The 22,835-nt window shown below is 36.2% G+C and overlaps 1 protein-coding gene across 5 annotated transcripts; it reads left to right on the forward strand.

The window, feature by feature from the left end:
* Window positions 1–128: 128 nt before the first annotated feature.
* LOC113689830 (anaphase-promoting complex subunit 5) lies at window positions 129–21,462 on the forward strand. 5 transcript variants are annotated; one of them, XM_072050499.1, is made up of 21 exons: window positions 129–620; window positions 1,945–2,160; window positions 2,511–2,670; window positions 3,130–3,251; window positions 3,478–3,724; window positions 5,111–5,282; window positions 5,400–5,478; window positions 5,576–5,661; window positions 9,360–9,489; window positions 9,696–9,728; window positions 10,343–10,591; window positions 11,860–11,937; window positions 12,041–12,303; window positions 13,289–13,348; window positions 13,450–13,517; window positions 16,388–16,493; window positions 16,601–16,742; window positions 18,247–18,345; window positions 18,675–18,939; window positions 19,449–19,516; window positions 21,069–21,462. In XM_072050499.1, exons 2-21 carry the CDS (start codon window positions 1,990–1,992, stop codon window positions 21,228–21,230), a joined length of 2,760 nt encoding a protein of 919 aa, XP_071906600.1. In that variant the 5' UTR covers window positions 129–620; window positions 1,945–1,989; the 3' UTR covers window positions 21,231–21,462. The 5 variants fall into 5 exon arrangements, with proteins under 5 accessions (XP_071906600.1, XP_027063426.1, XP_027063423.1 ...); XM_027207625.2 differs by having other exon boundaries at window positions 130–620; window positions 5,105–5,282; XM_027207622.2 differs by having other exon boundaries at window positions 130–620; window positions 1,951–2,160; window positions 5,105–5,282.
* The last annotated feature ends 1,373 nt before the right edge of the window (window positions 21,463–22,835 follow it).

Consider the following 22,835-nt stretch of genomic DNA (forward strand, 5'->3'; position numbering starts at 1 on the left):
TAAACATTAAAGAGAATTATTAATGAGAACAAACAAGGATAAAGGAAAGCGAAATATTTTTTGTGAGATTTATTTTTCATTTTTGTAATAAGAAATTAGAACCATAATCCAACTGTTTGATAAGAAATTATTTTTATGGTCGTTGCATTTCAGATATGCGGCGACTGTGGGCGGGAAAAGAGATTGTCGCAAAACACCGATTTTTGAATTGAGCATTTTTGGTCGAAATTTGCCCTCATGTCATCATCTTCATATTTTTCCTTTTGCACTGGTAGTCCGGGAATTCTCGTTCTTCCGGTCATAGTCAAGGGAAGAGGATCCCTTTTTCCCATTCATAAAATCACGATAAAAAAAACCAGAGCCTACCGCCTCTCAATGATCATCTTCAAATCATTGTTGCGTTTCTTCATCAGCTCCTGAAATAATCTTCAGAATCTTTCCAATACCTAGGATTCCCGGCCCCATTAAAAAACACAGAAAGGAAGGAAAAAAAGAGAAAACGAAAAGGCAGAAAAGCGCAAAAGTTAAAAACAGAGGAATCAGCAGGGAGTCGCTGTTGCCGCTGCCACCATCGGAACTTTCCACCACCACCACCTGCAAATCTTCACCAAGAGAGCATTGTAAGCTCTCCTTTTCCTTTAATTTCAGTTTTTCTTTAAGCTCAGATTCTTGAAGCTCTTAAAGCACATTTTTCTTGAATTTGTCCTTTGCAATTTTTCTGTTGTTTATCAACGATTTTGTGAACATACATGCTTTATGTGCTAATTGGACTGAAATCCCTTGTGTTTCTAAGAAGTTTGGATTAACTCTAACTTGTGTTCATCTGTGGCTTTTCTCATGTCTATCACATATTTGACCAAATGCTCAAATGAACCCCAAATGAAAACTTAACTAAAGGCATGAATTTCCTGAATCTGTGCACGTAGGAAGGAGTTCCTATGAGTTCCTATTAGTCCAACGCTGATCGGAGCCTGTGAGTGTCTCCAGAAAACCAAGAGGACTGAGGGAGTTGAAACTTGAGCGCTTTTTTCTGCCTTTTTTTTCTTTTTCATTTCTGCTATTATTCTGCATTTTGTGAGGGTTTAGGGTGTGTATGGTGTGTTTGGGCGTGGGAGAGAGGGTAAACTCCGGCTAGTCCAATGCTAGCCGGAGGTAATAATTTCCATTTTCTGGCGAATTCCTGTTGAAGGGAATCAACGCAGCAGCGGCCCGGAATACTATCGTGGAGAAGATGATTAATTTCCAGGAATTTACAGCTTCAGTCCCTCAATTTTCACTTGTCTTGTAATTAATTCCCCAAATTATCAGGACTTGATAATTTGACCCCAGAACTTTATTTTGATGTTTTCAATAAGGTCCTTAACAGTTATTTTAGTTAGCTTTTAGATCAATTAGATTTTCCAATTGCCAAGTCAAGTTGTAATTAATTTTATTCTCTCTTTTCGGACCTGATGTAACCCATAAGGGGCATGGGTGCATTTAATTTTTGCAATTTTTTTTAAATTTTTGCTTTGTTTTCCTCAATTTTTAGTTAATTGCTTTATATTTTGTCTCATGTGGTCAAGTGGTCAGCGAGCGCGTACTTTCATTGCATTTCCAATGAAAGCCTTGAAATTAATCATTTCATTTTATTTCACTCTTTATGTGTTATGCATTTTTATTGACAGCTCTTTTGTGTTGTGCATTTTATTGGTCATTTATTTCACTCATTTTGTTTCATGCTTAAACTTGTTGATCTCATTTTGACAGCTCTAAACATTAAGGACTGAAATGTCCACCAACATTAGACTTGGAGGGTTTAAAATTAAACTAAAGTAGAATGCCGCTTTAAATTCATAGCGCCAATAGAGGATCCCTCTTCTCCATCCCTCCTGCATTTTAGAAACCCTAAATACAGCCAATTAGCAAAATCTTCAATTCTCCATTATTGAAGCTTCAATTCAGTTGCAGATTATCGTAGCAGAGCAGATTAGAACAGTGAAATCTGCAATGGCCGGAATATTAAAGCCGCCGGGGGCCTTCACTGTTACGCCGCACAAGGTTTCCATTTGCATTTTGATTCAAGTCTATGCTCCGCCAACTCAGATTTCCGTTCCGTTTCCCTTCTCTTCCGTTTCCCATCACAACCGTCTCGGCTTGTTCCTTTTTGCTCTCTCGAAGGTGAGGAATTAATTATCCCTCAAGTGAATATGGAGTTATGATAGTCAATGCACAATGTACACTGTTAATTCATTTGAATTTTTTTCTTTTTCTTCAGCTTGATTAAGTTTGTCCTCTAGAGATTCAACTGCCAGATGGTTATAGAAGAATTTTTAATGTGTAGTCTTTGACTGTTCATATTTATAGAAAAAGGGAGTTTTTTTTAAATAAAGAATTTGCGACATTTTTCATAGAATGAGCTAATGCTTCCAGAGCAATAAACCACGATTTTTGTAGGATGTGCTACATTTGCAGCATTTAGATTGGGGATAGGGTTGCGCCTGATGTTTGTGTTTGGTGGTGAATTGTAGTCATGTGATGGTATTTTTGAGCCGAAGCTGGATGAGCTCATTGGGCAGTTGAAGGAACTCGGTGACTTCCTAAATGATTGGTTGATTGATCATTTAACTCGTAGACTATCATCATTGGCCTCACCTGATGACTTGTTTAACTTCTTTAATGATTTGAGAGGTATGGTCTTAGTGTAGAAAGTAATCACTTTTGATCTTTGCCTTTATCAGATTATTGCAAATGTCAATATTGGCTGTGGAGTTTTGAGTGTGGGAATTATAGATTACTTTTTGAAAACTAAGAAAAAGGGAGAGAAAATACTTTTCTTCATATATTTGGACTACACAATATACAAATATATATACACAAATGTAACCTAATTTAGATCCTAAAATCGTGCTAATCTAAATCAATCTATTACCTAATTAATATATGATACTATAATCATATGATACTATAATCAATCAAATCTAATCTTTCCTAATATTTACAATATCAAATCATCAGATCACATATCTTCAACACTTTTCAAGTATAGATTACTCTTCAAGGATAGATTACTCTTCAAGTATAAATTACTTATTATGAGTGTTAATTAATGTGTACCGGTTATCCTGAATTTTGCGATTTTCTAACTAGGAATTTTGGGTGGCTCCGAATCCCATGTCATGGATGATGATCAAATCATGCTGGATCCGAGTAGCAACCTTGGGCTCTTTGTGCGCCGTTGCTTACTTTCTTTCAATCTTCTGCCATTTGAGGTGCGCATTCTAATCTCCACATAACAGAAACTTTGACAAGTCAAAAGAACTTTGAGACTTTATATGGGACTTGATGAGTTTTGGGTACCAGAGTTTGCTATTACTCTTCATCAGCTTGACACCATCTAGCATCCATATACAGGCACTTTTCTTGGTTCTTGGCTAGTAAGTAGTGAAATATTATGTGGTTGTTTGGTTTTCATTTTGATCTGCCATTTGCGTGCAGGGTGTCTGCCATCTTTTAACAAACATAGGTGCATACTGTAAAGAATCTTTCTCAAGTTGTCCTTATGAGTTGTCACATATAGAAGATTGTGCTAATGAGGCGGAATCATCAATGGAATATGAGAATATGGAATTGGAGAGTCTTGTGTTTGACAAAGTCAGCAAAGAGTTTGAAGCACAAAAAAAGGCTAATGACAGCTTTGCTTTTCATAATCATGCACCCAAAGCGATTATCGGATTTATTGAAGGTACTCGTTCAGGACCATTCTTCTAATGTGTGTTCTGGCATTTTGAGGGTAGAAGTTGCACCTACTTCTTCCTTTTATTTTTTTTTCCATCTCTTCTCATGGAGCTAATGTGTTGAAATCATATTGAGTTTGATTTCTCACTGATTGCTTATAAATAGATAAAAGACCAGTGAGAATTCCCTTGTTGCGCATTGCCCAAGCCATATATTGGCTGAATGTTGGCTGAATGTGGTTAATGGCCTAATGGGAGAAACTGTAGCAGCAATTTTGGATTCATTGGATAGTATCGCAATGACAATCTTATTTTGTCCTCCATTGACGGTGTTTGGTGGTGCATTGTAAATTCTTCTCTAAAGTTTCAAACAGTTGAAATGGGTGATTGATTAGTTGGAACATTTTGTTACATGTAATAGCATATAAATTTAACTAATTAATTGTGGCTGAGGGATTAGATAGAGTAATAAAACTAGCATCATCCACCGGCAAGCATGATTGGTGTGCATTTTCTTTGTGTAATTAAAGTTTATTGAGCTTTTACATGCCTTGCCCTTTTATTACTTAGTTTGCTATGTTATTATAATTAAAATGCTGGTGCTGATTTATGGTAAAATCATCAATAAACTCTCCTCCATTAAATTTTCACTTAGAAGTCTGATTCTTATGTTTATTCTCTTTTGTTTCTCATCATCCCTTCTCCATATTTTAAGGATTTGCTGGCTTGCACTGCTGGTTAAAGCTCTGCATCCGGTTCAATTGTATGTTTGATGACCAACTTCTACACATAGCACAAATGTTCCACCTGCAACTTGGTTCACTTGAATTGCTCCTGCAAGCCAAACTTAATTCCTATTCTTTTTTTTTCTCAATTATGTGGCATGAAAATCAGTTGTCTAGAGAGTGGCAATTGTCTTTCTGGGGAAAAACCTTCAGCTCAACTGTAGTCTTTGGCACCTTGTTTGACTTAGAAAGGTTCAATCAGATGTAGATGTTAAAGGAAGAGAATCACTCTTATATGAATGATGGCTTCTGTCAGCCAATCAAGTCTTAGTTACCATTTGAGAGAGTTTCAGATATGTTGGTTTGATTTGATTTGTTGTATCTCTAATGAACAAGGTCATACAGTCAGTATGCACTTGATGAAGTTAAATGATGAGTGCAAATAAATGACTTGAGTAATGTTATAATCTGAAGTTCTGCACTAGTCAACTGTTTTTGCAATATTGCCGCATGGGTTTTTGAAGTGGTCTTGTTGAAATTCATGTAAATTTTGAGGATTCATACAGACAGCTTGCTTGATGAGGTCTTGTATGTATCTGTTTCATGTTCTTTCAGTCATTTTGGTTTTTGTAATTGAAATTAGAAGGTTATTGATGCTTGCAGAATCAGATATTTCTTCAGGATCAAAAGTCAAAGAATTTGATAGACTTAGAGAAGGTAGCTCATGTATACCTTCTTCAAGTTATTCACAGAGAATCATTGATCCCCAGGTTGGCAGTTTCCTCCGTACAAACTGGCAAATACAGGGAAACTTACTGGATCAAGCTGATGCAATTGAAAGGTATTTTTTCTTTTTGGGTTTCCTCATTCGTATTTGATTTGTGTTTCTTTGCAGCTAGCTTATTTATGAGTTTGCAGTGTTGATTTCTGGGAATTCATTGTATGTCTTGTGTACCAGACATGGCAGCTCATTCTCTTTGAATGCTTTTGAATCTATACTTAAGCAGCTGCAGAAACTGGCCCCAGAACTGCATCGGGTACTTTACACTCCACAGTGACATGCTTTCAGATTGCCTTAAAATGGAGACTGTTTTCCTTACAACAATTGTAATTTCCTTGGGCACTAAACTGCAGGTTCACTTCTTGCGCTACTTGAATAGTCTTCATCATGATGACTATCCTGTGGCTTTGGAAAATCTTCACCGCTACTTTGACTACAGGTAAATGTTGTCTTTCATATTTACCTGAAGTTCCTGTATGTTTTCTTTCACTTGATTCTACTGTATTGGATCCATTATTCTAACTATATGGGCAACAGCTGACTCTGGTTGTTTATGTACTTGATTGTAATGCTTTATGTTTTTCTGAATTTAATGCCTTCCTCTTGTTTAAACTGAAGATGGATTGATCTGCCATTCGCTCATTATCTTGTTTGAGTTCTGCTTCCAAGTTCTCTGGTTGATCCTCAAAGCCTGTAGATTGTCTTGCATTAAGGAAAATGTTCATGTCTTTTACAGATTATGGAGCTCCTTTACATTTTATGCTTAGGGTGGAATGATGGAGAGCTATAGAACATTGGACTGTCTCTCTCTCTATTTTTTTTTTTTTGGTTTTTTCTTCTTTTTGGGAACTCTTATGCTATGATAATCATGGAGTCCAAATGGATCATTATTTGTACCTATGTACACGGAGTTATTTGTCAGAATAGCGTTGGATTGTTAAAAGAACACTTGGCGATATAAAGCCTCATAAGCAATTTCAAAGCATAGGGTTTTCTTGGTGCACTGCTTGGGATTTTCTTGTCAGACTAGCCTAGGCACTAGAAACATCACAAGCAATTTTAGTGGTTCAAAAGTCTGGATAAATTTTCAATTTTAATTGTGACTAGCTGGCCATAGAAGATTCGGTTGCTTGAGGTGGACTTAAAACCATGTCTAATACCTTTAAACCTGTTTTATGAGTTTTAGTAGGGGTGGCAATTCCTGACACGACACGAACCTAACACGAAATTAATGGGTTTGGGTTGAGGTTTCGAGAGTTCGGGTCAGAATCTGGTCGAACCCGATGAACCCGAAAAGAAAACAGGTCAATTTCGGGTCAACCCGTGGTGACCTGATATGATCCGATGTGACCCGTTTATGAATTAAAACTAATTTAATAAACATAAAAATTAATTTATCTAACTAAACTAAATCATTTTTTTCCAAAGGCATTAATTACTTAATCCTAAATGAATTTATTTAACTTGTGTGAAGTTAAAATTATTATATTTGGACAAATAATATATTATGTTATTTTTTACTTTTATGCTGTTTTAATTTATTTTATATTTGATTTGGGATAAAACATTTTTATGGTGTTTAATTTATTTTAGATTTGGCTTGAAATTATTTATTTAAATTTTTATTACTTGATGATGTAATTAATTTTGTGAAAAATTGATTTTATTAGAAATTACAGTGATAAATTAATAAATTAAAATTAAGTTTCGGGTCATTTCGGGTCAACCCGCCAACCCGAAATTTTCGGGTTCGTGTCAGGTACGCTGACCCGTTTCGGGTTGACGGGTCGGGTTCGGGCCAGCAGGTTCTTTGTTATGCTTAAGCCTCAACCCGACCCGCCAAACCGAACCCGACCCGATTGCCATCCCTAAGTTTTAGTGGGTTTGTTTGGCTGGCCTGTTTTAGAAATACAAACTTTTTTGTTTTTCTAAGCCATCATCTACAGTAATAGTTAAAACAACTCCAAAACACCCTAAAATTTAATAAAGACATGCAAAAACAAACACTTCAAAATACCCAAAAACACATACATCTACACCACCACCCTCCTTCACCAGGCAACTATGTTCTTAAACTCGGACTGGACCGGCCAAACCAGGAACTGGCTAGGCTTCCGGTCTGAGTTAGTTTAAAGAATCGGCAGTCAAAATTTTGGTCCAACCCGGTAGATTGTGTTTGATCGAGAACTGGATAGAACCTGGTTTTTTAATTTTTTTTTTCTGACCTTTTTTGGGGTCTTTGACTCTCGACTCTTGACTAATGATAAAAGTCTAAAGAAAAGGTAAATCTTAAAAAACTATCTAATTCTCATTTTGAAACCAAAAAGGCAAAAGTTGAGCAAAGAAAATTGATAACTCCAAAACCTTAGGGTTCAGTTCTCTCCGCCGCTCACTTCTCCTGTTGCTGCACTGCAGGAAAAAACCAAGCCGCTTCCCCCTCTTCACGAAGGATGGGCAGATCGAAGTTCTGGCAATCTTTGGCGATCTTTCGGTGATTCGATTTTGATCTTGTAGCTAGAATGTATGCCTTTGATCTTTCTGGTATAGTACATTTAAGTCTTTTCTTGTGAACTTATTGTAATTGATGTTTATTAGCGCTCTAAAGAATCTACAGAATCTACTTCAGATACAATAATTTTATCATTCTAGCAGAAAGAAAATTTATGACCTGAGCACCTTTGGTGCTTAATTTTCTGAGATCGGAAATCAGGAAATATTGACGAGTTATGATTTCCTTTTTTCAATTAAAAATTTAGAGTATGTTTCTCTAATTCGTAACTATAAACGTGGAATTCTCTTCCTATTTCTTGGGTTATGACCTATGTTTTGAAACTGGGATCAGCAAGCGATTCGTTTGAGGTCAAGGTTCAGGGATCAATGGGTTCAACCAAGTTGGACTGATTTTAAGAACAGGGTAACTTCAGCATGACATCATACACACACACACACATTCATTTTTCCTACATGTCAAATTCACAAAATATAACCAAGAACCCATATACAATTCACTAGTAAAAATCCACATTCATATCGAATTCACCAAATCCATCCAAACTCACAAAATTCACAAAATAGAAATCTTGTACATGTTGAAACCCTTGACAAAGAGAACATAACAAAGAACGTATATGATCATAACAAAGAGAACATAATCCATATCTTGATGATTCAGTGTTGTCTGCCAGCAACAGGAATGGGACATCAAGTTTAAAGCCAGACTAGAGTTCTGCCCTGTGTAATTTCCTGGTTCTAGAGAGGATTGAGGTCACAAGTTATAACCCAAGAAAGAGATAGAATTCCATGCTTATAGTTACGAATTGGAGAAACATACTCTAAATTTTTAATTGAAAAAAGGATATCATAACTTCTCTGATATTTCCTGGTTTCCAATCTTGGAAAATTTAGCACTAGAGGTCCTTCGGTCATAAATTTTCTTTTCTGGTAGAATGATTAAATTATTGTATCTGACGTAGATTCTTTAGAGTGCTAATAAACATAAATTACAATAAGCTCACAAGAAAAGACTTAAGTGTACTATACCAGAAAGATTGAGCCATACCTTCTAGCTACAAGCTTGAAATCAAATCAGTGAAAGATCGCCGAAAATTGCCAAAACTTCGATTTGTCGGTCCTTCGTTAGGCGGCGGTGGCGGCTTGGTATTTTCTGATGGCGCAGCATCAGGAGAAGTGAACCCTAAGGTTTTGGAGTTTTTGATTTTCTTTGTTTTGCAAGTTAGGACAGCTTGAATTTTTGTTATACATTTCTTCCATGTGGTGTCTGAGGGATTCTCTTTTAGCTGCTATATGTTGTGATTTATCAGATATATTACTTTCTAGTCCCTTTCAAGGAAAACGAGGATGAGTCATATCTACCAATATTAATTGCTATTTAAGTGCAATTCTTCAACCACCGTGTCTGGAATAAAATAATATGTTGATTCTAATTATTTACAGAAATTAAAATCCTCTAGGTTCCATGGTTTTGTTCCCCATCGTTTTGGGTTAAATGCTTCATAACTTTAATAGCTTACCTCTTGTGAGTTTTCTGGATTCTTGGCATACCTTGAAATATGAAGCTTGTCAAAATTCAACATAATCTATTACGGACAAAGATGCTGAGAAATGTCTGTGTTAAAGTGCAGGGACAGAAGGAATTGATTTTGGTCCGCCTTCATCTGGTTGTAATAGTTTTGGGAGATATGAGGTTGCTTTACTATGCTTGGGAATGATGCATTTCCACTTTGGGCACCCAAAGCAAGCTTTGGAGGTAAGCCATAAGTGGGCCATCTGCTTTTGTGATTTCTCTTTTGTTGGTCTCCTATACCTTCGTTCTCTGCATTCTGCAATTTTCATTTAGATATTTTCAGTTGTTGGTATGGAGTTGGTGTGCTTTTCATTGGCATGTTAGTTGGTTCTTTAAGATTTACTTTTCTGCAAGTTACTCTAACAATTGGTTGACTTCAATAATTTCAGGTCTTAACTGAAGCAGTTAGAGTTTCTCAGCAGGTATTATTTTAGTTTGGAAAAATTTACTTGATGTTATATGAATTTCGCTTAGAAGAAAGCTTAGCATTTCTACTTTGAACTGTTGTCTTACTATGAGTGCATGAGTTTGCAGTAGGAATAATTTGTAATTTTGTGTGAATTTGAGGTCCTTTACTTGTTTACTTATAGTATGGTTTTTAAAAGAGAACAAAATCATGTAGATAGCATTGTCTCTCTTTTTGGTTAGAATTTTGAAAGACAGGCAAAATAGTAGAACTTGTGCTAATAATTGATGGTCGATTGCTGTTTTCTTCTGCACATCTGTCTTATGTGTAGTCTTTATGTGCAATATTGTTGATTTGCATAGTCTCTTTCTTCAAACTGCAGACGACGATGGGAATTTCTGCAACACTAATATATATATATATATATATATATATATATATTACATCTTGTCCTAATAAATATTAGTTTGTTGTCTGTTTGGAACTGTATATTACATCTTGTCCTAATTTCTGCGACAGGAATTTCTGCAGAGGACAGGAATTTCTGCGACAAAATATATATTAGTTTGTTGTCTGTTTGGAACTGTATGTTACATCTTGTCCTAATATCACAAAATTTCAAATCTGCAGCACAGTGATGATGCTTGTCTTGCATACACTTTAGCAGCTATATGCAACCTATTGTCTGAAGTTGGTATTTCAAGAATGACTGGAATTATTGGATCAGCATGCTCGTCAGTTGTCAACATGCGAACTTCCTTGTCCATTCAACAGCAATTATTTGTGCTTTTGAGGAGATCTTTAAAAAGAGCAGAAGGCTTAAAGTTAAAACGACTGGTGGCCTCCAATCATGTTGCAATGGCAAAATTTGAGCTAACAGTAAGAACTCTAACTATGAATGAAATGCACACTGCTTCAAATTTCTGTTGATTATAAGAGTTTTGCCTGCATTACACATCTAAGACTTGAAAATTTTTTAATGCCTCAAGGAAGTGAGATTGTGTTTTAAAGTTTAAATTCATGAGATTGTGTTTTATGGAAGTGAGATTGTGTTTTAAAGTTAATGAGTGCTGGAATGTAGCTCAGGCAATGTCGAACTTGCATAGGAAAGCCATATAGAGGTATGAATAGGACTAATCTCTATTTACATCCGTGTTAATTTTCTATTAGCATTGGGATGTTTTAAATGAGGGTGAAGACATCATTTAAGATGGATATTAGAGTTTAATAAGGATCAGATAGTTAAAACTATGATTTTGGCGTTTATGTTTACTTTCTTAACATGTCAATTTTACAAGAACAATAATTTCTGTCGCATGTTGACTCTTTTATGTCACAAGATGATGGTCACTGCACACCTTTGTGTTGCAGAAAAATTATAAACTGGGATGAACTTGAACTCATAGGACAACATTAATAGGTTGATTCAAAATTTCTTTTAGGGAAATAATTCAAGCCAATTCCTTTCATAGAAGGTTACAACGCTTTCTGCCTGCATTTGTTTGATTAGCATAAGTTAATATCCTGTTGGCTGCAATTCTTCTTGATTGTGACAAAATTGTAAACAAGTTATGTTCAGTATTTTCTATTTTATATTTTTCTCCCTTCTTGTCGATGGTGGTTTTGTACACTTACGAAAGCTGGTAAAGTTTTTCCCTCTTGGGCTAAATCTGATATAACTGTCAGTCATCGATCGTTAAAGATACACTGGCATCGTTGTTCTTCTGTGAGTGCTATATATGTTCCCTTTGTGAAGGGCAAAATGAAAAGGTTCTCAAAACATCTTGGAGCGCCTAGGTTGTATAGTGTTTGGAGAAGTAGAGGCATCGTCATATGCGCTATAGTTATGTTGTAGTAGTATGTAAAATCAAGTAGGTGATCCACATTGCATTTACTGATTTTTCTCCCTAATAATTGGACATGGTATTAGAGCATAATACTGGGAGGCAAAAAGGTTGTTGCTTTTGAAAAAGAAAAAAGAATTACTCTGCATCACAGCTGTACTAGCATTCTACTATTGATCGCGATACTAGTCATTGGGCTATACGGCTCATGCTGGATACCCAGGAACAGTACAAAATGTTTTTTGTTTTATTTATCTCCACGTTTGTAGTTGGTTAACCAGAATCCTTTTGTATCATTTGCAGCATGTTCAAAGACCATTATCATACTTTGGTCCAAAGGGTCCCATGAAGCTCAGAACATGCCCCATTAATGTCTGCAAGGTTTGCCTTCTCATTGTTTGATTTGTTGCAGTGCAGAAGTTTTTTCTGGCCCTGTTCTGTTGAAACATTTTCTTACTCTTTTCTCTTGCCTATCTTGTTACAGGAACTGAGATTGAGTTCCCGTCTGATCCATGAATTTTGTGATGAAAGTTCTATAATGAACACTGATGGTCTTTTGTGCACTATGTGGCTTAAGAATTTGAAGAAACCTATTGGTTCAGTGATTTTCTCTCAAGAAAACGAATCCAGGCGGAACTTGGATACTTTCCAGTTTTGTTCACAACCAAATTCACTTCCTGGTTCTGTGGTCCAGTTATTGGGGACTTCAGCATTGGTTCGTGCAACTGCCTGGGAGATATATGGCAGGTGATCTAAAACAATGATCCTGCTATGAACTCTATGTTCAATTTGTGTGCAATTTGCCTATGCTTTAAATTGTCTTGAAACGTTCCCATAGAGCTGTCTTTTTGGAGCTGCCTCTGAATTTGCACACCACTACACTGATGTGCTGCTTGTATTCTACAATATACGATTATAACTTTAGCTAGATATTCAAGGATATCAAAGAAGAGGTTGGCCTCAGTTTTCCTACCACTGTAGTCATACCATTTTACATTGCCAAGTTTCCACAATCTTATGCAATTCAATTACATTATGGTGTTTGAGAAGTCAAGTTCCCCAAGGGTGAGAGTACTTGTTTGGTATAACACATTGGGACAACTAAGTTTCTTCAAAGTCAAAGCGCAAATTGATGTGTAGACACTTGATGAGTAGCACTTGGTGAATTCCACAAAAGTTTGTAGCAGCTCGGTTAAGTCAGTATGTAGGCCTAATATCATACAGTAAATCAAGTCATTAAGAATCCATTGCCAGATGATAGGGAAATTTTGTACAAAGGGCACGTTTTGGGTGCATATTCATAAAATGGGCACAGTTTGGGGTGTTTATGGTAAACTGGACCCTTTGTTTGTGGAGGTGTCAGGCTCTGTTCACAATTCTCTGTGTGTGTCAATTGTACTTGTTTACCTGTTGAATACTCTCTTCTTGGTTTCCTTTCTCCTAGCTGGATGTCACTTTGTTGACCTTTCTGGGATATGATCCTCCTCTTGCTTTTTGGTTTTCTGCTAGTAGATGCTTAACTTTTCTGCGACATCAACAGATATCGGCAAGTTTGAGTCTTTGCATGCATGCGGATTCTATCATGATATACCTTTTCTTTCAATAATCTGTTTTGACTTGGAATCCATTCTTATGCTATTGAAATCCAGATCGATTGTCATTTGTGATCTCAGTAGACTTGAATCTCCTGTTTTGGTTGATTAATTTCTCTCTTTGGATCTTGTTTCTTTAGTGCCTCTCTTGCTCGAATAAGTACCCTGGCTTTTGCAGCATGCTTTGCTGACTCATCGAGGTAAGCCGCAAAACTGTATGCCAAAAATGTCGCTGTTCCTGTTTCATTTATCATATATTATTGCATGAATCAGTTATTCAACTGCTGTATTAAACTTGCAGTTCAGCTGATGCTGCCTTAGCTTATGCCAAGCTCATCCAACATTTGGCTGTTTTTAAAGGACACAAAGGTCAGTTCTTTGAGTGTTTATAAATTAAACTTGCAGCATGCAGTAGGATGCAGTTCTCAGTTGAACATGTTTTATTTCTTCTCTAGGTTTATGAAATCTAATCTTTCTTTGCTTATCGGACTATCACCAATTTGTTATCAGTTGCTAAATTAATGGTATTCTTCTTCCTCATAAATCAAATTGAAATGAAATTTGTACTCAAGTAAAAGAGACAGTATTGAGATAGGTTTATGGTTTTTCTAATTCTAGTTTCTACACTCCTAATGTTTCTAGTGATTGTCCAGTGCTAAAACGTCAAATTCTGAAAAAAGAAAAGTCAAATTCTGGTCTAGCCTATATACAAGGAAAGGGGGAAAGCAGATTTAGGACAAGTGCATTTTCACATTGGAAGCATGAAAATGATGCTAAAGGCTTTACTTTGGGTGAGCAACTAGCAAGAGATATGAAAGATATATCCTATATGAAACCTTTCAAAACTAATCAGGAAAATATGACCTGAAAGGCTCCAGGGTTCTTTAGTGTTTGACAGTTCACTTCTCCCTTTACCCAAATCCTGTTCTTGCCGTGTTTGAGGATCTTATTTGTCCTACATTCCTACATGTACTATATCAATATTTGCTAGGCAGTTGCCTGATCGGGAACTGAAACAAATGTACTAACATGCTTGACAAAAATGTGACTTAAAAAATGATAGATTGATCACCGCCTTAAATACTCATTATCAGCAGTCTATTATGAATGAGGACATTTCTTTTGGATGCACCTTCTTTTGTCCTTTAGTTTTTCTGCAATTAAGTAGGAATTCCTAATGCTATAGAGTATATAGGGCTTTTATCATGTTTTAATTAGCAACAACTGACATATGAGCCACTTTTATGACGGTTTTTACATCTCTGCTTACTTGAGTGAAGTGTCGCCTGTCCTCTCGTCAATAGGAGCATGAGGATTTGCTGGAATGACATCATTATAATATTCTAGAGTAGGCATGGTGTAGAAAGGTAAGCTACACAGAGGATGCATTTGGTAAGATTACTGTATCTGTAAGATGTATATTTTTAGGCAATTTTTAAGGTGGAGAAGTCTTAATTTACTAAAACAGGAATTATACATGAATTTGGTTTCCAAAACATTTTAGAAGTGCCAGTTTTCTGAATTTTAGATGTGCCAGTCTTCTGAATGTCTAAGTGTTGGCATGCCAATCTGACGGGTGGGGAAGGGGAAAAAAAAGGAAATCACCAACAAATTAACAAAAAGCAACAGTTAAAACACCACAAATGTGGGACAAGAAATCAGTACCTAGGCAATGTAAAATACACGAATTTTTAGTTTAAACTGTATAATGTTGCTTCTGCAACTTAGTGTTTAGAATTGGGTAGATTTAGATGTACCCAATATCATTTGGTTTTCACCTGATCCCTCATTTACTGTCCATATTATGCACCTGGTGGTGTTCGAATTTGTGGACACCTATCCTATACTACACCAACTTCTTTGCTTTTCAGTTCTGAATATGTTGTTGTTCATGGTAATATTGCTGAAATAAATTGGTAAAAAGAGTTTTTGAATTCATATTCACTGTCCCCAAGACCCAGCTTAGCTGATAAGGACCATTAGCCAGGTGACCGTGAGGTTCCTGGTTCAACTCTCAAGACCTTCCCTTTCCCCATTGTAAGGCTTGAAGTCTTTCTCAGATGGAAAAAAGGAAAATTCATATTCACCAGGGAAAAAAAAACATTCACTAAAACACATGAAATGCAATATAAGCTCAGTTTGGATTGATAGTTTTTCCAAAAACTTGTTTCTTTCCAACAAATTTACGGTAATCTTCCAAACAACACCCCAAAAAACACACTACCATCCTAACACATTACCACCCTTCTCCCTCCAACAACCCCCCCCCTCCACCACCCTCTCACTCCCTCCACTCTGCCACCTCCCCCGACCACCCTCCCTTCCGCATCCTTCCCCTCGACCACCTTGCGACTTCTCCCCTCCGTTACCTCAGCACCCTCTGAACCCCTTCATCCTTACAAGGATTTTAAAAGTTCAAAAGTACCTAAGAGAGATTAGATTTAGGTGAAGACAAACTCATTAAGAAAAAGAACATATTTCAGAACTCATTCCCGATACTGGATATCAAAAGTTGAGTATGGTTTTAGAATCAACTCAATAAGACGGTTATTTCATGATGGAGAGTTTTTTAGAAGTAATAAGCAACAAATAAGAGGATAATAAGTAGGAGGAAGATTTATGAATTTAGGAATTATCCTGTGAATGGAATGTGAGAAAGTCGATGCAGGCAGGAAAAGAGTTGGGGGAGGGGGGGCGGGGTAACCAGCAAGGACCAAGATTGTTTGATTATACAAATACTCGAAAACCATTAACCACGCCAAACATGCCAGGGAAAAAAAACCCAACTTTGCAACATCAGATTCCACTTATTGTGTAGACACAAAATACAATATTCTATAGTAAAAGAGACCTTGTTGTTGGCAAAAAGGTTTTGACATTTTATATGTATAAGCTTTTGTTGAATGACAACGCCTTCTGCTTCTCAAACCAGAAATAATCTGGAGCTTTCAGGACAGAATTTCAGTCAGCTTATTTGATAAGTTCTTCCCCTCTGAAGTCTTTTTCAGTTAGCCTGTTTGATAAATACTTCCCCTCTGAAGTCTTCTTTCAGTTAGCCTGTTTGATAAGTACTTCCTCTCTTATCACTCACTGACTTATCCAGGAAAAATAAAAGAAATGGAGAAAAGACAGAATTTCCTTTTCTAATACAAGCATGAATTTGCCTAATGCAACTTGTCAAGCATATTTAAGGCTTTTGCTGTTATATAATCATATAAGTTTCCTATTACTGCCTGCAGAAGCTTTTGCTGCTCTTAAAATAGCGGAAGAGAAGTTCTTATGTGTTTCAAAGTCAAGAGTCCACCTTGTAAAACTGCAGCTACTTCATGAACGTGCCCTGCATAGGTAAGGCTGTTGTCTGTTATGGCAGTATTTTCAAAATTAGTCATGGAGTCACGACAAACATTATGTTCTTGGTTTTCTATGATATATTATCTCTGGTTATCTTGCAGAGGGGATTTGAAGTTCGCTCAGCGAATATGCAATGAATTTGGAGCTTTAGCTTCTTCTGTAAGTGGTGTGGACATGGAGCTGAAGACTGAAGCAAGTCTACGACATGCTCGAACACTGCTTGCAGCAAACCAGTTCAACCAGGTTAATTATGTTCAACCACTGACTACCATCACTACCTTTTATTCCTTTTTTTTTTGTCTCTATTCTTTTGTTTTGGGGGTCTTAAGCTGTAATCAACAAAAAGATCCAAATTTGGTGATGGAATACCATTATTCATCCTGGATGATATATTCATGATCTAACTACCAAAGATCTGATAATTTACAGAATCTGCCATGCCAGCTGGGTCATCACCTTGTCTTCTTTGAGTATGAAAGAAAAGTGAGCTTTTTAAAATGAATTTCTGGGAGCTTCAATTTCACTAAGTATATTCAATCCATGCTTGAAGAGTACATAGTTTCTTCTCTGAAACTACTCAAGTTTAGGATCAATTTGAACCAACAAATTTTAAACAGTGAATCCATAGCTATCTGATATTTAATAGCCATCTTTTTGTGTAGAACTTTTTGGACTTTTTTATGTCAGCTGGAACTGTGTTAATGAGCTCTGCCAAAGTCATCTTTTATGATAAAGTCAAATGCTAATTTGTCTGCAAACAGAAAGATCACAATTTATGCAAGCACTGTTAAAGGATTATCAATTCACTTCCAATTTTGACTGTCTCGATAGAAGTAGCGGCATCAGGAGACCGAGACCCAATAACATATCTTGTTTGATTTGTTCTTGTTTCAAAAAGGTTGCAAGAATGCTTCTTCACTACTGTATTGACCGATTGATCAACTAGTGGTTGGGCCTTTACTTGTTTCTGGACCAAACTAAATCAATGTAGTCTTCAGAAGATATTTCTAATTTTGCAGCGATCTCATTTCTCCTCAGGTGTATACATGGCCATTTGATAATATGAAGCCAGCACGAAAGAAAATCTTCTTCCATTCAACTTAAGAATTCTGCTCATCTTTGGATGCTAAATTGATAAGATGAAGGATATAGGTTTGATTAGTTTTGGTTTGAGACAAATGCACAATCATTTTGTATGGAAGAACAAGTTTTGTCATATAGAGAAGCTTAGCTTTCAGATTTGGTGTTTAGATCTGTGAGAGTCCTGATCAAAGAACTTTAGGCAAATGTTTTCTTGCTGGTGTTTGGGGCTGTGGTCTAGATATGTCCTCTAATAAACTTTAGTAAGCAGTAGTGCAAGATTTTTTCTTGTGGCATATCAGGATTACTATAAGCTTGCGAAGGAATATTTTCTGCAGTATTACATATTTCACTCCATGGTGCTGCCAAGGATGAAGACTTGTTTCTGTGAAATAAAACTCACAGCACCTGACTAATTAGTTTCAGAATCTCTACTATTTTAGTTCATGTTCTTATCTGATTCTCTTTGCTGTGGATTGTCACCATTGCCCTTCCAGTGTCTTGTGCTGCAGTTAATTCTGTGGAGATTGAAGCATCTTCCCTGATGCATAGTGCAAATCACTCTGGTTCTATTGTTCATCATTGATGATGCAAATGCATGTTTAATAAAGGTTGTCTTCTTTCTTGTTTCATTTGGTACCAAGTCTGATGCAAAAGGTTGTTTCAGGCTGCAGCTGTCACAAACTCCCTCTTTGGTATGTGTTACAAATACAATATGCAGGTCGAGAATGCCACTGTTCTTCTTTTGCTTGCTGAGATACACAAGGTACTAGATTTTAGTTTGGCTGGGATTAAATTTATTGGCTTTCTTTTCCGTCATTTTTTATGATTTCCACTGTTCAGTTGCTTTTAGAACTGTTTGCTTCCTGATCCTTTGACGATATTTGCTGTGATATTTGGATGTTATAGAAGCCTGTATTTTGGTGTATATGCCATTGTTGAAACTGTTAATATCAAGTGTTCATAGTTCACATGTGTCTATTTATAATGTGCTTTGTTGTTGATAGTTATTACGTTTCTACTAATTGCATCTCTGTTTTCCTTATCACGGCCAAGATTTTTAATCTGATATGCCTCCTCTATTCTCACTTATAGAGATCAGGAAATGCTGCTCTCGGAATTCCTTATGCTTTGGCCAGTCTTTCATTTTGCCAGTCTTTTAACTTGGATCTTCTTAAAGCCTCTGCAACACTGACACTTGCTGACCTATGGCTTTCACTGGGATCAAATCATTCAAAAAGGGCTTTAGCCCTCTTGCATAGTGCTTTCCCTATGATTCTTGGTCATGGCGGTCTGGAGCTTTCTGCTCGAGCCTATATAACAGAGACAAAGTGCTATCTGGCAGACCCAAGCTTTTCAGGTACTTTCTTCTTTGAGATCTCTAGAATCAAGAGAGTTTAATCAGAAAAAAAAAAGTCAGTACAAAAATATTTTGAATCTAAATGGAGCATCAGATTGTTGGTGCAATGCTATTGTGAAAATATAAGTTATTACAGGGCTGTCATTTGATTTTTACAGTGTTTTATGGATTTTTGTAGCAGAGAAAAATTTCCTGATTTCATGGTTCATTGGCAGTGGAGTGGAATGTCATAGATTTATACAAAATAACTAGTTTGTGCTTCATTGCTGTGTTCTTGAACCTTGGGCAGCCATTATAATATGAGGAGGTTTTTTTTTGGGGGGGGGGGGGAGGGGGAAGAAAAACAGGCTTTGGGGTAGATAACTGAAGGAAACATCTTTAAAATTCCATAGTTGACTACAGTGACCTAGCAATTCCAAAAAAATGTGGCCAATGACATTAATTTCTTATCGTTTAATCTATATTTTTTGGCCTTTAGCATGTACTTATCAATGGTATTACATGTGCAGTCTCAGAAGATCCAGAGGTAGTGCTAGAGCCTTTAAAGCGAGCTTCTGAAGCGCTTGAACTTTTGGAGGTTAGCTCATTATCTTTTCAAGATTGAAAGGTCAATTTGCTTATGTTGGTGTGAATTGAGTGTCTGTCCTGCACAAATGGAACGTTTCTCTCTTCTTTCCTGTAGCATAGAGCAGTCTGTCTTATTCATGCTTCGTTGATCAAGGTCTTAACTTTTTTTCATTCAGCGCACATTCTGGATCTGTTCCATATAACTGGTTTGTTTGACTATGTACCTCTGCCCTTAATTTTGGTTAGTATTTTGTCCTTGGTGAACTACATTTCATAACTTGAATCATCCATAATTGCATTTGTTTGGATACACATATTATTTCAAATAATATTTCGCTTGCATCATAAACACATTTCGCAATCCACCTTTTTATATTTCCAACCAACTTTTTATCTCACATACATCATATCACAAAAAGTGCTACACTAATTATTCCAAATAATATTTCAAATAATACACTATCCAAACACTCTAATTATCTCAATTGTAGGACCACCCACAATATTCAAACTGATGAAAGCCATCCTAGGAAAACTATTTCTTACACTTCAGAAGAAATTTTGAATGATTCCCTTTTTCTTTCTTGGTTGTACTCCTTAATTCCTTGTTGACTGTAATACATGAGTTTTTTCTGAGTAAACATAGCATAAGACCTACCTTTTGCCATTGGAAAAGCAGAAGACCTCTTGCCAATTGTAAACAGCTGATCTACCCCGTGACAGTAATTTTGCATGAGAGGCTGGATATTTTTGTTCTGAAAATCTGGGGCCTTCTTTTGTTCCTATTGCAATTCTCTTTTATCGCAAGTCAAGCCTGTGATCAACCTGCAATCTGTTGTAGGGCTTCTTGTTCTATTTGATCAAGTTTGATTTTTGCATGTAAAAGCAGATAGAACTTGGGATTGGCCTTTTGTCGGCTTGAGTTAAGCATGGCACCCAATACCAAAAGCCTGACCAAAGCTGGATACCCATCGTATCTATTACCATGTGCCGGATAACTAAGTTTCTGTATACTCCCTTTTTTGTTTTATACAAGTATTGTTCAAATGGTTATCATTGACCCCATATTTGAAGCCAATAATGATATTATTGATCACAACTTAAAAGATCAACCCTGATTGAGTGCTAATTGATGGTTGCTAATGATTTCATATGGTTTAGGTTTTTGCATACTCTCCACTTTTAAAACTACATTGTGAATATTTGGCTGTTTCAGGATCTTCTTAACTAGTTTGTTCATTTATGTCTTGCATACTTTTAATGGATGACTAATATGCCTTATGAATCATAGACAGTTGAAACCCTCACCGTCAGTGTTGAATGTATGTAAATTACACAAATAGGTCCAAGAATATTGCCCATGTCTTTTATGAAGCACTGAAGGTAAAGTTATAATCAACATAATTAATGTGGTTCCAATTTGGAATCACGTGGCTTGTTTCCACTGATTGACTATGTTTAAGTACCTGATTTGAATGGTGCTCATGTGGCCTAGTTTAGAAATTGGGATTTGATTTTTTAAGCTTCATTCTTCCCCTTATGGAATTGCTCCTTGTGCACAGTACCATGAATTGGCTGTTGAAGCGTTTTACTTCTTGGCGATTGTATACGACAAGTTAGGATACTTGGAAGAAAGGGAAAAAGCTGCAGCTTTATTTAAGGTGCACATTATGGCCCTTGAAAATCCTGAAGAAAAGGAAGATTCTCTTTCTACTATGTTGTGAAGAAAATCCAGTGCGTTTCATTGAAATTACAGGAGCAAACATAGCTCATTTGTTGTATGATAGAGTAACGAAATCTAATTCAGTATCATCTCAAACTTCTCTCTGAAGTAGCGCATGGCAATTGTTGTTAAGTCTACATTGTCAAAATCAACGTCTGTTTTGCTGTATAGAAATGTACATCTTCTCTTTCAAAAATTTTGAGCAATGGTAAGAGACCCTTAATTTGCTTTAACCAGTTTAGACTGACGGTTTTTTATCTTTCCTTGAAACTTTGTTGCTTCTAGTCTGGAAGTTACACCTAGTACTCTTTTTTTTTTTTTTTTTTTTTTCATCTTTGATAAATAGGCTTCTTTATTGATATGTAGCATCTAAGAATTGGAGAAGGTTCTTTCCAATGAAATACTGCAGACATTTTGCAATTCAATAGTAGAAACAATAATGTTTTGAATGATTCCAAGTTACTAGAAGCTTTGGTCTCGCTTCTGAAAACCAAGCTGTTGCTATTATCTCTCTTTGGACATGGCGATTTTGATTTATTTTTTATATTTCAGAAAATAATAAGTCGTTTCTTAAAGTGGACGATAGCATCATGTATGCCACTGTATTTTTTGAATTGCAACAAAAATGTGTATTTTGTTTAAGTAATGACTCTGTATGAATCAAGTGTTTTTGGAGGTATTTTTCAATATGTTTCAGAAGATATATTTTGGATTGCGCATGGTTTAGGTGTTTTAGCCGCCTCTTGCACTTTTAGGAGTTGCTTTTAGACTTTATAAAACACAATCTTAGTGATAATTCAGTGCTATACGAAACAATCGAGAGATGCCTTATTACTAGGGGTGGCAATCGGGCCGGGTCGGGTTGACGGGTCGGTTTGAGGCTTAAGTATAACAAAGAACTTGCTGATCCAAGCTTGACCCGTCAATTCGAAACGGGTCAGGGTACCTGACACGAACCCGAAAATTTCGGGTTGGCGGGTTGGCGGGCCGACGCGAAATGACCCGAAACTTAATTATAATTTATTAATTTATCACTTTAATTTCTAATAAAATCAATTTTTTACAAAATTAATTACATTATCAAGTAATAAAAATTTAAATAAATAATTTCAAACCAAATCTAAAATAAATTAAACACCATAAAAGTGTTTTATCCCAAACCAAATATAAAATAAATTAAAACAGCATAAAAGTAAAAAATAACATAATATATTATTTGTCCGAATATAATAATTTTAACTTCACACAAGTTAAATAAATTCATTTAGGATTAAGTAATTAATGCCTTTGGAAAAAAAGAATGATTTAGTTTAGTTAGATAAAATAATTTTTATGTTTATTAAATTAGTTTTAATTCGTAAACGAGTCACATCGGGTCATATCAGGTCACCACCGGTTGACCCGAATTTGACATGTTTTCTTTTCGGATTCAACCCGATTCTGATCCAAACTCTCGAAACCTCAACCCAAACCCATTAATTTCGTGTTAGGTTCGTGTCGTGTTTTCGGATCGTGTCAGGAATTGACACCTACTTATTACATCTCAAAAGGTCGCTCTCCAGTGGCTGCTGTAGACTTGTGTCAATTTTTTCAAAACAAAAGAATT

The sequence above is a fragment of the Coffea arabica genome, chromosome 5c (assembly GCF_036785885.1).
Source record: "Coffea arabica cultivar ET-39 chromosome 5c, Coffea Arabica ET-39 HiFi, whole genome shotgun sequence".
In the NCBI taxonomy this organism is placed as follows: Eukaryota; Viridiplantae; Streptophyta; class Magnoliopsida; order Gentianales; family Rubiaceae; genus Coffea; species Coffea arabica.